Consider the following 14338-nt stretch of genomic DNA (forward strand, 5'->3'; position numbering starts at 1 on the left):
TTCTGTTTCCGCACTGTTTGCTCCAATATGGCGCCGGAGTGCCAACAACGGGTGCAATGGGCCTGCGCGTTCGGGGCACCTTGTGAGCCGGATGCTACGAAGATGTAAATACTTTGAGATACGGTCAACAAATATAACGTGACGAAAACCGGGTACGATAAGGCAAAGAATCGTCTCGATGGCGTTGATATTTTTCATCTTTATAACATTTTAGTTACATTTTATGTAATTTAGCGTTTACATTATTATAAAATGTTACACGTTTCATAATGGTTTAAAACTCTTCTTTTGGGCATCTAAATCATCTAAAGCTCTCTACACCTTTATGTTGACCTTTGTCTATGCTCATGAATAGTTTAATCCAGATTTTGTGAGCGATTCGAATGCCAGCAGGGAAAATGAGGTTAAGTAAAGCTAAAAGCGTGTCTCACCTGAATACATTTTGAGGTTGTGTAGTTCGTGATCGAGCTAATTAGCACCCAGTTACTATATACCTAAGGGTCAACTTGGAACTAGCCTTGCGCTGTTTTAAATGTGCCACCAGCGGTTAATAGAAGATTACAAAATATTGTTACATTGTACTGGTTTTACTGTTTGCCAAAGCAAAATAAGGATCGTATTGAAATTCCTGGTGGCTATTCGAACATAACCTAATATAGTAGGCTATGTTCGAAAGAGAGTTGCATTGGAACTGTCAAAAGCGTAAAGTCAGAAAATGCCCCGCCGTGATACTCGTTCGAAAACGGTTCCTCCATCCCGTAAATTTACTACCACCGACACTAAATCTCAACATGGAACAGGCCAAAGTGTCCCCGCCAAAGCAGAAGCCGAGCCAACGAAATCACCGTCTGCCTCTACAGCACCAGGATCGGGCCTTTTCTCACAAATGGCAGCTACTGCCGGTGGCGTTGCAATTGGGTCCGTGCTAGGCCGCGCACTGGGTGGACTATTCGAACGTTCCGAGCCAAAAGACGCAAGCACGAATGCCGTGGAGAAGGACCAGAAGTCTGCGATGGAGTCGATCACGCCGGACAGAAGCGCCTCCGTGGAGCAATGCAGCATGGAAATCAAGCAATTTCTTTCATGCGTGGATAAGGAAATGGACGTGAAGATTTGCGAAGGTTTCAAGGAAGCGCTGCAACAGTGCAAAACGAAAGCCGCCTCTAGTATATCTATGTTCGATCACGTGTAGCATATTCAGTATAGCAGATAAATCCATACCATGTTTTAAAGATTAATGGAAATCGCTTTATGTTTGATAGTGAGCGTCCTTCCACAAATACTTAACAGTCTTTTCCCGAGTTACGCGAATCCAAAAATTTTGACAATTCGTGTAATTTTGTATGTGGAACGTTACATTTTGATCTAAAAAACATAAATTTTGGTAAAAAGTTACTATAATTTCCGTAGCGATGTAGTGTGACCGTCCGCCAACTCGAAGCCAAATCGAAGGGTCAAATTTAAAGTTTCTCTGCTCGCACGTTGCTCTCCATTCCACCGCCTTAAACAGGTTCCAACAATTTCCGCATGATGGCGCTATTCGCTAGAAGCTGCATGCAAGCTATGAACAGGCTGTGACCATGCCGACCCCATTTTTTTTTTAGCTTTTTGAAAATTTAACACATGGTTAAATCATGTGAACATTCAACTTCATAAAAATGTGAAGATAATATTGAAGTGAACAATAATCAAGAACATAAAAGCGCTTAAATTCGCACGGGTATTCACGCAATTAATGACCCTGGTTTTCCAAAGGGAGCAATAAAAATATAAAACAATCAGCAAACACAAATGATCTTCAGATAAAAGATGATTTTTTCAGTTGATCAACCAGAAATGTCGGTACCGCTAGTGTAGCGCCAGGCGTATTTTGGCGTACGGCAACGTCAACGCAACAATGTAGAGCCGGTTCCGCTGGCCCCACACTTTACGTCGGTGTGCGTATATTCGAACCGAACGTTCCGGGTACGTGTGTGTTGGGCAGCACGTCTAACATCGGTTACCCGGCACTTGCATCACCAGACTGCTCCATCGACAGTACCGAGCAAATAAACGACCGCGACGGAGCGTTCGAGCGACATCTCACCGTTCATTTGCCCGTGCCATCCGCCAGTGGAATCTTGTCCCGCCAGTCGGAAACAGTGTGAATTGTAGCAATTTCAAAAGCGAAAGCATCTGCAATGGCCTTCCGTGTGCTGACGCGTACCACCGGCACCCAGCAGCAGCAACAGTTGAAGCTTCTGTCCGACCTGTTGATCCGTTCGTTTAGCAGCGGCCCCAAGAATGTTGGGTTCATCGGTCTCGGTAACATGGGCGGTCCGATGGCAAGCAACCTGATGGCAAAGGTAAGTATCACGATTTGGTCCGGGTCCCGATCCGCATCCGATCGCGCGTTACGTAAAATGAGAGTGAGTGAAATTGCACACGAATACTCACGTGTGCCCAAATGCGATTGGAGAGGGAACATTTCAGGAAGACAAGGTAAAGAAATCGGTTACGCAGAAAAGTCTGGCCCCCCGTCCACAAACACGCCATATCGGGCGATTTCTGTTTTATCGAAAGCAAGCAGCTTGGCGATAAGCTCAATGTCAAATTGATAAAAGTGACTCTTCGTAATACCCGTAATGATGATCGGACGCGTGGAGGCTTGGCGATCGACGGTGTGCTGTGTGGGACCAACATCGCACGCCTACTTTGATAACGTACGCACACATACGCGCAACATTAGAAACGCCAGTATGCACAGAAACCCCACTAGGGAACATGCGCTATATCACGGGACTGCGCAATGTTGCTAATTACTGATAACTCTGTCGTGCCCGAAAGAGAAGTGTGAAATATTCCATCTCCAGTATGTTATGATCACGTTCCGATTGGTAAAGGGCCGGTGAGCGACAAAACGTTTCTAAACTATTCTTAGCTGACCTTGAACATCAATCCATGTGTATTACGTTCGCGGAAGGGCTCGGGTCGTAATAGGGACGGTTGGTATAGTTCATTTGCACGGTCGCGGTTAGAACGAAAGTGAAACGGTCACGGACACATAGATACAAGTAGGCTGCGTTTGAGGATACTGCGCAATACAGAATAGCGTTTCGTTTTCTTTTCTAGAAAGTTGCTAATTTTCTTATTTTAGTCTATTGAATATGCTTCAAATATTGACAATTGAGTAATTCCCCGTAAGAAATAGTTGAACATTCATCTTACCTGTTTATGTTGCAATCATTTAGATCTTTAAACATATTCTTTCCATTTCTCTAAATTCCAATTCCTTATTTACCAACCAGGGTCATAAGCTGCATGTGTTCGACATCTCGAAGGAGGCGAAGGATTCGCTGCAAGCGAAAGGGGCCGTTCCGTACGACAATGTGGCCGAACTAGCCAAGGCTTCTGATTTCGTTGTGACCATGTTGCCGAACAACGATATTGTGGCTGACACGTACGACACCATCATCGGTGGTGGTGGTATCAGGAACCAGACCGTCTTTATCGATTCGAGCACGATCGATCCAAACGTGGCAAAGGCGGTAAGCTTCCTCCAACCTACAAGACATTTATTTTAAATTTCTCTATTAAACAATGTTATCCAATTCCCGTTTAAATAGGTCCAGAAAAAGGTGAAAGCTGCCGGAGCAACGTTCGTTGATGCACCAGTGTCGGGCGGAGTGCCTGGAGCCAAGAACGCCACACTCACCTTCATGGTTGGCGGTACGACCGAGGAGTACCAGGCGGTGAAGGAACTGCTAGAGGGTATGGGCAAGAAAATTACACACTGCGGCGGATACGGCATGGGCCAGGCGGCCAAAGTGTGCAACAATATGATGTTGGGCATTTCGATGTGCGGGTTAGCCGAGTGCATGAATCTTGCCATCCGGCTAGGACTCGACCCGAAAGTGTTCTCCGACATCGTGAACGCTTCGACAGGACGGAGCTGGGCGTCGGAGGTGAATAACCCGGTGCCCGGAATTATCCCAACCGCACCGGCAGCCAGCGGATATGCGGGTGGTTTTGCGACGGGACTCATCACGAAGGATCTTGGCATTGCGTCGGCGGTTGCGACCAGCTCGAACTCACCGATACCGCTCGGTGCGCTCACGCACCAGATCTACCGGACGCTGATGGCGAAGGGTTTAGCCAACAAGGACTTTTCGGTTGTGTACGATTTCCTCAAGAACGCAGAGGGCAAATGAGTGGCTGAGCTAACACGAAAGCCAATACCCTGGTTTTCGGTCGGTGTCCAGGCGCCTACCGGGTAATAACAGCCAGTAGCGCATACAGTCTTCCAGAGCATGCATTTATGAACGTCAATAAACATGTCGTTTAGATTTTATTTTCAAGCTGAAACGAACGATGAAGTTGTTATACATTGGGCCGAAACATCTCACCAACTTTAAATTTTGGTGCGGCCGAATCAATCAGTACACCTTTGTCATAAGTTTTGTTTTCAAGCTAATTATTCATTCATTCAATTCAATTCAATTCAATCTATGGTCACGACAATAGACATTACACCGGACGACCCATATCGTAAAGTCTGTTTAAGCTGACCACATGAACAGATGAGGCCCAAATTCGTTCGATACTTACAGTTGAGTACGGTCATTGCTAAATGCTTTTTACTTATTTGCCGTATCCGTATTAAGCACGTCTTGTCGGAAGATAAATTCTTCCGTATAACCTTGAATGTCACAGCTTGCTTCGCAGGTGTAGCACACTAGTGTACCCCAGTCCAGCCGGTCGTTGTTCAAGCTGTTTAACATTTGAGGCATGATTTGAAATTCAAACACTCTCGGACCGGCACATCGTTCGCAGGAAGGAATGTTCTTCGGGACCGTGGGCGACAACCACAATGGTTTGCCGCCGCGTTCGTACCGCAACACCTGCTCGGGATCTGCAGAAATGCGTTCCTTAAACTTATCGAACGTTTTATCTTCCACCTGATCGGCCGAATATTTATCCAGCTCCGCCTCGGGCAGATCATCCAAAGCACCCGCTTTACCTTCCTGTTTTAGTCGCTCCAGTTCTGCCATTTGACGCTTTGTGTTCTCTTCCTCGGAGAGTTTTGCTTTCGGTTCCTGAGAACAGGTCTCTCGTGAATTTTTGCTCAATTACATTACAGAATCGATACCTACATATTCTTCTGCTTCGGTTACGATTTCAAACTCAGGAAATAGAATGGAACTTGTTCCGGTAACTGTTCCCGGGGTAGCTACACCTTCCTCACTACACACAGCTTTGTGGGACGCTTTCCAATCGAGTCGTTGGTGCGATGCACTGCAGTAATTAATGGATTTACAACGGGAGCAAAGCTTCGGTCCCCGACAACCACACACAACGCACAAAGGAATTGGAGATTTTACCGCAGGCTGAAATGTTGACAAAAAGAAAACATTTTAATTGGTTTTTCTCGTAATATCGCGTGACGCCAATCAGTACCGATTCCGTTGATTCGTCTGGTGGATCATAAGCGTAAAAATCATTTCGTCTTGGTAGTTGACTTCTTAGTACTTTGATGGTACTGAAACGAAAGATGGTTGCCATCAGAACGGCTTATAAACGTTGCTCGTGGCAATCTCCAATTACCGTGCGTCGGGAGACAGATTGCATGTTGCTGTTAAACACACGAACAAGTACAACGTTCTGTGGAAGCTGTTATCGTTTCCTTCAACCGGAGCGTAAACCTAAAACAGAAGACAAATGATTCCAAGCTTTCTTTTTGCTAGAAATGCATTTCCTTTATACCTGACAGAGAAATCCAGATGGCTCATTGCACTGTCCGCACAGCAGATCGTCAGGTTTCGGCAAGTTTTTCAATTCTAGCCAGGCCGGCTTTCCTCCAACCTTGCTGCGGAAATACTTGTTCGATAGTAGCCACGGTTCACAGGGTTCTAGAAAACCCAAATCGACAGATGTAGTCTCCATAGCACCTAAACACCGGTAGACGGTGCACGTTTTAGGGAGTACTATCGCAATCCCGGCAATGGATCAAATGTAAACAGAGCAACGTGCGTTTGACAGTTCCAAATTAACATGTGCCATCGAAATGTTGTCGCGATGTAGGAAATTTTCAACGAAACTAAAAGCGAGACTCTTGAAATATGATTTATATCGTTATTTTACACTACCGATTCGTACACTAAAAAAATTGAACAGTTTTTGTGTAAAACATAGCGTGAATTGTTGCCATATATCGTAAAGCTCTTTGAAAACGTATACCCATAGAACAAAAACCTAAACCCCATGTTTGGGTGATGCCGTTATTTTTTCCAGTTTTCATTCCGATTTTTTATTAATTCTTAGCTGGGAACTCAATTGATTGGTTTTATCCGTTACCGAATTAATTTTCACAACCTACCCCTACATGGACGGGTATCAGGACTGCCTGGAAATGAAACGAAAAGCTTACGAATCCGTCGTCACATAAACATCGCAATTGGACACTAAAGTGACGTGTTGTACCTCCCACCACTACACACGAATTTGTTGCTCTTTGGGCCATCGAGTGGTGATTTTTTTTGCGGTACAACTCGTTGCTAAGTGCTTTTTATTCGACTGCAGGGACGTGAAAGTATCGCAAATCGTTTGCAGAAAGCGAATAAACCTAAATGTGAACCATTTGTGGCCGCTTTTTGCAATATCGGCAGCAAACGAACGCTATAAGTTGCGTTTTTGCCCGGCACAAGGACGTCGTCGATCAGCTGTGTGTGTGCGTATGCATAGGCAGTGTGAGACGGTGTGCGTACAGCCGTGTGCGATACGCAAAGGTGAGTAGTGTGAACTCGTGCGCTTGTGTAAGTGGTACCCATCGGCCGACGGAAGCAGCAGCTTCGCAGTGGCTGTCAGCAGCGAAAAAGCAGCAGTAGTAAGTAGCAGGGCAGGCGAACAGCAGCGAACTTCGAGATACTGCCTCCCTCCGTATCAACGGTGAAAAGAAAGGACAAAGAAAGTGTATCTGAGGCAGTAATATCTTCCCGATCAAACGACATTTACTCGACCGGGTCGTTAGAATAAAGAAAACGGTGACAATTTGTGAATAATCCAGACCGGCCGTGCCGGATCGAGGCAACCTTGCCGTGTAGTTTTCTTCAAGCATAATCCGGCACATTTTGCTTACACTGGGGTCGGATTCGATGTGTTCCATTGATTGAGTGGATTGTGTGTGTCGCCCGCGTGTGTGTGTGTGTGTGTGTGTGGGGGTGGGGGAGGCACGAATGGTCACGGAAGAGACGTGAAGGAAGGAAGACGCAGGCGTTTGGTGGGAGGTGGATCGCGCTCATATGTGTGTCCCCTTGTGCTGTGTAGTGAGGGGCACAGTAGTTGTGTGGTGGACCGTGGGGGTGCCAATAGCGAGTGCCGATTAAAACGCTCAGCGGCTCTCGACGTGGTCTCGGATGTGTCAGAAGATGAGAGTTTGCGGTGGCTGCGACTGTTAATAGGCCGTAGCGCTGTCAAAACGTGTTTTGTGTGGTTGGGCCTGTGCAGCAACTACATCATCCGGCTGCCCCACCAGAGTGAGTTTCTCTTGCAGAAGTTCCTTTTTGGTGGACAGGAAACCTCCAGAAGAAGTGGTTTTCGATGCAAATCGATTTCCCAAAATAAGAAGGTTCCCTTAATTCAGCTTCAAAAGGCAAAACGAGATGAAGTGAACGTAAGCGTGTGCGTGTGTGTGTGCGCACAATTGTGTACGAGTGGGGTGGTAAAAAGGCAAAACCGAAAGCCAACCCATTTCAACCCCCGTCGTGTGTAGTGCTGCTGCTGCTACTGCTGCTGCAACACACACTCGCACATATACAAGGATGTATAGTGCGCTGGTTAGGTGAAAAGCGGGCGCGTGAAGAAGAAGATTGCAATCGAAGACGAAGAAGGGAAAAAGATTCCGTAACCACAGCAAAAACGCGAAAAGAAATTGCGAGTGTGCGGCCCCTGTGTGTGTGTGTGCGTCTGTGCACGGGGTTGCTTTTTTGGCTTTTTTGCTTTTCCCTTTTATTTTCTTCGTTGGTGTTAACTTGTGCTCTCGCGCACGGTTGGTGTGAGCGAGCGAGCACCGCGAACGTTCGGATTTCGCTGTTGTAAGTGAACGCGAGAGGGAAAGGCTTAGACCGGTTCCGCTATCTCTTTCGCGCGCAAAGTGGTATGGTGTGTGCATCTCACTCGCGTAAGTGTGGTGTCGCGCGTGAAGTGAAACGAAGCAGTTTACCGTGGAAACGTGCGACCGTGTGCCCGTATGCGCGCATGTGTGCGGTAGATGTGAATGTGTGCATACGTTAGATAGCAGAGTGTGTGCGAAGTGTCCGTCCTAGTGGTGTGTGGACAAGTGGAAGCACACGACAGCATATAGAAGAAGCAGGAAGACGGAGTGCGGAGGAGGTCGATTAATGTGAGCTGTGCGTGCGTGTGTGTGTGCGAAACGAGAGGAAGAGAGAGAGAGAGACACATACGCAAACGTTTACTGAGGCTGGTTTATACATTTGGAAACGTACATATCCAACAACTACACCGCGAACACAGTGTCCGACGCACACTTTGGGACGTTGCTGGCAGCCGTACACACACTCAAACACAACCGAGCAGGCAGAGAGATGAGCCGATGAGAGATGCTGTCGGTTATGTTTGCTGGCGCTGTTGGGCTGTGAGCGAACGAGAGCGAGACGGCAGCACACCTCGTTTCTGCTGGCAACAAAGTTGACCACATCGATTGGCGAAAGAGATTGACCGACAAAAAAAGGTAATTAAAATAGGAAGAATGGTCCGTTTTTTTTTAAATACAAATTGTCTACTTTTTGTCCGTACATTAGTAGACAGCACATGAGAACAAGCAAAGCTTTGGCGATATGTAGCTGGTTTAAAATGGTTTAAAAAAGGCGACTCTTCTTATGCTACTAGATCAAATAATGGATAGTGCCGCACATACACTCACCTACACAGTTGGGTCTTCTTTTGTACTTTTGTGTGTGTGTACACGTACGCAGTGCGATGAAGTATGTGCCGTTTTTGGGGATGATGGTCAAGAATTATGTTTTTTTTTGTTATGTTTAATGTAATCAACATTATTTAAAATATCAGGAACTAACCTCGTCTGCTTTGTTGTTTGCTGTGTGGCAGAGCAGGGTGGATTCGTGCAAGATGAACAGTTCGCAAAACCGAACCATCTGAGGGGAAGAGGAAAAAAAATGTAGATAGAAATCACATGCTGGAGTGCAACAGAGAAAGAGGATCATATTAATTTGTCTCTTGATCGCACGATTCTCCCAATCAAGAGTTGTGGGAGGCAATGGGTATAAATTTGAATTTGGACGTATAGGAGGGAAAAAAAACACTCTCGGATGAATAAAAGAAAACTTGCGTGAATGATGGTGTTTGATTGGTGGTGAGGAGGTATATTACATACAACGAAGAAGATCACGAATTATGGATGTGTGTGAATTCAGGTTGTTACGAAAACGCACATGAAATTGAGAGTTGCCTCGGGGGGTTTGTTTTTTTTGTATTGCCATTCGGAGCATTGGATTCCTTTGGCAATGGCAATTTCCTTACCGGCTACTAACTGGCGTAATGTTGGACCGAATGCAATGCTCCACCGAGAGAAGTATACATCTGGAGAGGTAGAGAAAAGGAGAAAGATAGAAAGAGAGAGAGAGATGAAGAGAGAGAGAGAAGCTATCGTTTCGATGTAGAGCAAGCGCTGAAAAGACCTTTTCACGTACGCATGCATGCATTTCTCTCTCTCTGTCCCTCCGTGCGTCGTACAACGCGAACCTTACAAAGTTGCTCACTGTAAAAGTCCATTGTACAGCGTCAATTTTAACATCATGAAGTCGAACATCTTAACCGAGTATGCCCGGGATAAGGCAATTCGCAAGGAGGAAATGCCTTGTAAAATTTGAAAGATTGTATAAACTCACACTTTGTTGATAAAACGCCAAACGCCGTCATCATGTAATAAATAAATAAGTCGAACATCTTCGTCAAATGTGTCCGTTGTATGTTACAGAATTCATGTCAAACGGGACGATACGATTGTTTTACAAGATTTGAACCTAGAACAGTAAGGATCTCTCAAGTGACTCCACTTGGTTTGGATTTGTTAGGGGAGATTTATTGCAATTTTAGACATCTTTCAATGTCGTTTGGGTAATTCTAGCGACGTGATATTTTTGCGTCAATTTGGCGTCATTTCCCCGAAGAAGCGCTGTTTCTATTCTTCAATATGACGTGACACAACAGGACAATTCCCTGCGGTTGAATACACTGGGATTTATGCTTGCAGTCGGAAGATGTCAAATGAGGATATCGGATATAGCGGGGGGGTTCGTCCTAGTGGTCAAACCATCGATGGACCATTGCATCAAACTTAAGTTATTGGCACAGAAAAAGGCCCCAATGTCTCAAAAATCGGGCCTGTTCATGATGTTTTGCTAAACTTTCGTTTCTGTTCAAACATTTTAGCTGGCTCATGAGCCTCATCGGTTTAACTTTGCAAAGCATTGAAATTCGTGAGCACATGGGCTTCCTCTAGGCCCTTCACGTAGGCTGGTAACTAACAATAACGAGTAAAACGAGATTTCTAAGAATTTATTCTTTGGACGTATGCGAATTCTGTAAATGATGGCAAATGAGAAGGTGGTGGTAGTAAGCAATCTTCTGAGAGTCAAATTTTGATTTGGTTGACTCTTCTCAAAAGAAGAAGAGAAAATCTTTGGGGTTTGGTGGGTTTGCAAAAAATAAACATAAATTAAATGACAAATCTAATGTTGAAAAGATCATAGTGAACTCACTAAAATCCAAATTCAAACATCGTCAACCTTCATGTCAAACTCACATGAGAAAAGAGACATCTTGAGAGTGTGAGTGTGTGTGTGTCACAGTTAGCTACTGTTTGTTCGGAACTCAAGATTCAGATTCAATCATTCAGCTCAAAGACTTATTCAGAGTCATGATTCTGAATCAGATTTGAATCACGAAACAAAACTATTTGATTCTATTTTATCTATGGAAGAAGTGAGTGATCCTAACCTCCTTTGTGTTTCACGAATCCTCCTGACGCTAAACATGGGGATTCAACTCCAAAAACAATCCGGAATTGCATGTCATTTGAGTCCAAAAAACAATCCAGTGTTCAACTCGGTGTTGTAACCGGAGCCCATTTCATAGTCAAATCCGAAGTTGAAAGCGGAGTTGCATCCGGCGTGTTGATTTTGGAAACGAGATTCCTCCCACATACGGTCATGCACAAACCCTCCATCCATTCAGCTGTTCAGGCATACGATAAACATCGACTCCTGAATGCCCAGCAGTTGGATTCTTCCGAAATACATCCGAAAATACCCATGGATTTTACCCAACACTATTGCATATCGGTAGCGTTGGTGTTATGCTCAATGAATCATTTGAGAAGAGTCATTCATATGAATCTTTTGAGAAGAGTCATTCATATGAATCTTTTGTGAAGAGTCATTCATATGAATCTTTTGCAAAGAGTCATTCATATGAATGTTTTGAGAAGAGTCATTCATGTGAATCTTTTGCGAAGGCTCATGCATATCAATCTTTAGTGAGGAGTCATTCAAATCAAGATTCGACTCTCGAAAGTATCATGAATCCTCAGAGCGGATCATGCATAATGACGCACAAGGTCATAGGTGGAAGTCATACATCTTGGATGGCTCATGAATCTTAGAGGATTCATGAATCTTTAAAATAGAGATTTAGATTCATTCATTCATTCCGTTCCAAGATTCATTTCAAACTAAGCCGACAGTTTGCTAGAGCACCCTTCCAAGACTGCTCAGCGCGTTATAAAGCAACGCTCCTATTTATATGAGGCAAGGTTCAGGCGAGATTCGAACTCGGGCTCATATTATTACATTGTAGACACTTTGTAGCTTTGTAGTCGAGATTTCGCTCGGTACGTCATTCCGAACCGTTGATCTCCGATCGTGTGGCGCGACTCCTCCTGCCCACCACACAGAACCGGTAGCGTGGAAGGGTTCGCTGTCTTCCCTTGGGGGGAACCGTGGTGCGATCGGCAACATCAGCAGCAGCGCCAATGCGCTGTTTCGAACGTGTTGTCTATGGCCACCCTCGCCTTAATTTGGTGCGCGCGGTGTATCAGCGGCGTTACCCTTTACTTGCCGCGATAACCAACGATGGTCGATGTCGATGTGTGCGTGTGCGCGGTGGTGGTGGTGTTGGTTGATATAAATTTGAATATTTTCTACACCGCGCTTGTGCCTCTGCACTACATTTTTTTTTTCGCTGTTGCGATTGGTGGTGTATACGTTGAATGGTTCGGCGGGTTGGCGATTATATTTCTAGCCACACAGGGAGAGGGTTGGGGGAGAGGGAGGAGGGGGTGGGAATGGAGAGTGTTGAAGAGGGCGAGAGGGGAGGAGGTAAGGCAGCAGCACCGCAGGGGGGAGGCATCACCCCTACACAATACGGCCGCGCTGCGGAAGTTACCTTCGGGCGACGGATCATGATCGTCGATTCTACACACGCACATGTGTGTCTAACGCTCCTTTGCCGCGTCGCGTTTCCCTATAGCCTACTTATACATACTGGGGCGGCGGCAGCAGAGCACAGTCGATCGTTTGTGTGTCGCGCACGATGGAAGTGTACGCTTTTAATGTCGCGCTTGTTAGAAGCGGTCGCTGGGGGATGGGTGGGCGGTGGGGGTAGGAGGGGGGGGGGGGGGTAGGTTTTTTTTTCGAATGATCAGATAGCATCTGTAGGGTTTGTGGAGGGGGTTGCAGGCGCGGAGGGTGGTGTGCCGTATTGTGTGTATGTTGCTCGGCCGCCCGCTGGTGCTGTGTGTGTCGTCCATTCCTTCCGGAATTCAGCAGCCAGCCACCCTCTACAGGAAGAGGGTGGAATGTGCGGGGCGGAACAAGGTGTGCGCATTGAATTGGTGTGTTAATCACACCCATACACAGCGACGGACGCGCGCCAACACCAACGAACGACGACACCGCGAGATGCGAGACACACATGCACACTCAGAGGGGTCTCTCCCTCTAAGCATATTGCCAAGAAGGGGGGGAGGGGGGGGGAAAGGGCATACGAGGCGAAATATATGTTTCCATCAAATGAAACACACACCACCAACGAGAGACGCCTGCTGGGATAGAGAGATGAAGATGATGAAGAGTGTGTCGTGCGGTGGTGGTGAGATGTCGGTGTCATGCTTTTCTGGCAGTAGGATCGGGAGGGGAGGGGGGTGGATGGGAGGAGGGTATGTGTAGGGAGAAGAGGCGAAAGTCAATCGAAAAGTCGAATCTAATAGCACCATATGCAAAGCAAAAGCAAAGAGGGAGAGGACGAAACGAAATAAAAAAAAAAAACCCCTCACACATCCAAGCAAGCCTCTGACCATCGCCATCATCATCATCACATCGTCAAAGCAGAAGCTGCTGCTGCTGCTGGCTGTGTACTGTTGCTGCCGTTTTGGGGTATTTTTCCCCCTCTCTCTTTCTCTCTCTCCCTCTCTCCTTGTCGAGCGAGCGAGAGCGCACCCGTCGGCAAACGTCAGAAATGGTACAGTTTTGAATGAACGGACGAGCGCGAGACACGAACTGCGTGCGCGAAAAGCGACAATTGCGCCCCATTCGGTGCGGCAGCGTGAAAGAGAGAGAGAGAGCAAGCGAGCGCGCGCGCGCGCGAGTGAGAGAGTGATGGAAGTTTTCGGTTCTCGAAAAAGGTGTGCCGTGTCGCGGTGGGTGTGTGTGTGTGCGCGTGAGACGTAGGAATGGAAGGGGGGAGGGTGGTGTGCGGGGAGCAATTTGTCCTTGAGAAAGGAACCACGGCTGCTCTTGCCTTACATTGGCTGGCTGCTGGCTTGTTACTGCTCTTGTTGCGCTTTACTTTTTCGCCTGTGCGCGCTGCGTCTCTCGGGCCGGCACGCTTACGTGCGTGCGTTGGGTTTAGTGTCGTTGGTTGACGAGTTGCGTTGACCGAGAGCCGGTTTTTTCGCTTTCTCGGCCGGGAATTATGATTGGTGCGGGGAACGGAGAGGTGCGTTCGTGTAGAAGATTAATATTTCAGAGCAATTCTACGATTTATTTCGATGATTTTGGACGTTGTCTGCCGAAGGGCTTTCGTTTGCAGCAATGGAAAGATGTTTATATACTGGGAAGCAATGGGACACAATGCCATTTTACGTGCGGACACCCCAAATAGCCAAGAAAATTGGAAAATAGCCGAGAATTGTGCTTTATTTTTGGGCAATTTGTTTCAACGCGCTCTCCATCCTCCACACACACACACACATTCACAGTGGAATTAGCGGAAGTGTTTCTGCACCCGGGGGCCAAACTTGTGACAGCCCCCAAGGGAATGCGTT

The 14338-nt window shown here is 46.5% G+C and overlaps 3 protein-coding genes across 3 annotated transcripts; 2 read left to right on the top strand and 1 right to left on the bottom strand.

Annotated features, from left to right (window-relative positions):
• The first annotated feature begins 715 nt into the window (after positions 1-715).
• LOC128714425 (hemiasterlin resistant protein 1-like) lies at positions 716-1192 on the top strand. Its single transcript, XM_053809299.1, has one exon. It carries the CDS (start codon positions 716-718, stop codon positions 1190-1192), a length of 477 nt encoding a protein of 158 aa, XP_053665274.1.
• A 988-nt stretch (positions 1193-2180) lies between these two features.
• Positions 2181-4194, top strand: LOC128711109 (probable 3-hydroxyisobutyrate dehydrogenase, mitochondrial). The gene is made up of 3 exons (XM_053805974.1): positions 2181-2345; positions 3288-3527; positions 3606-4194. The coding sequence occupies exons 1-3, from the start codon at positions 2181-2183 to the stop codon at positions 4188-4190; spliced, it is 990 nt and encodes a 329-aa protein (XP_053661949.1). The 3' UTR covers positions 4191-4194.
• A 422-nt stretch (positions 4195-4616) lies between these two features.
• Positions 4617-5922, bottom strand: LOC128712176 (programmed cell death protein 2). The gene is made up of 5 exons (XM_053807070.1): positions 5743-5922; positions 5584-5681; positions 5437-5518; positions 5133-5366; positions 4617-5075 (listed from the first exon to the last, which is right to left on the bottom strand). Exons 1-5 carry the CDS (start codon positions 5920-5922, stop codon positions 4617-4619), a joined length of 1053 nt encoding a protein of 350 aa, XP_053663045.1.
• Between the last annotated feature and the right edge of the window lie 8416 nt (positions 5923-14338).

This window comes from Anopheles marshallii, chromosome 3, assembly GCF_943734725.1.
Source record: "Anopheles marshallii chromosome 3, idAnoMarsDA_429_01, whole genome shotgun sequence".
Classification (NCBI taxonomy): Eukaryota; Metazoa; Arthropoda; class Insecta; order Diptera; family Culicidae; genus Anopheles; species Anopheles marshallii.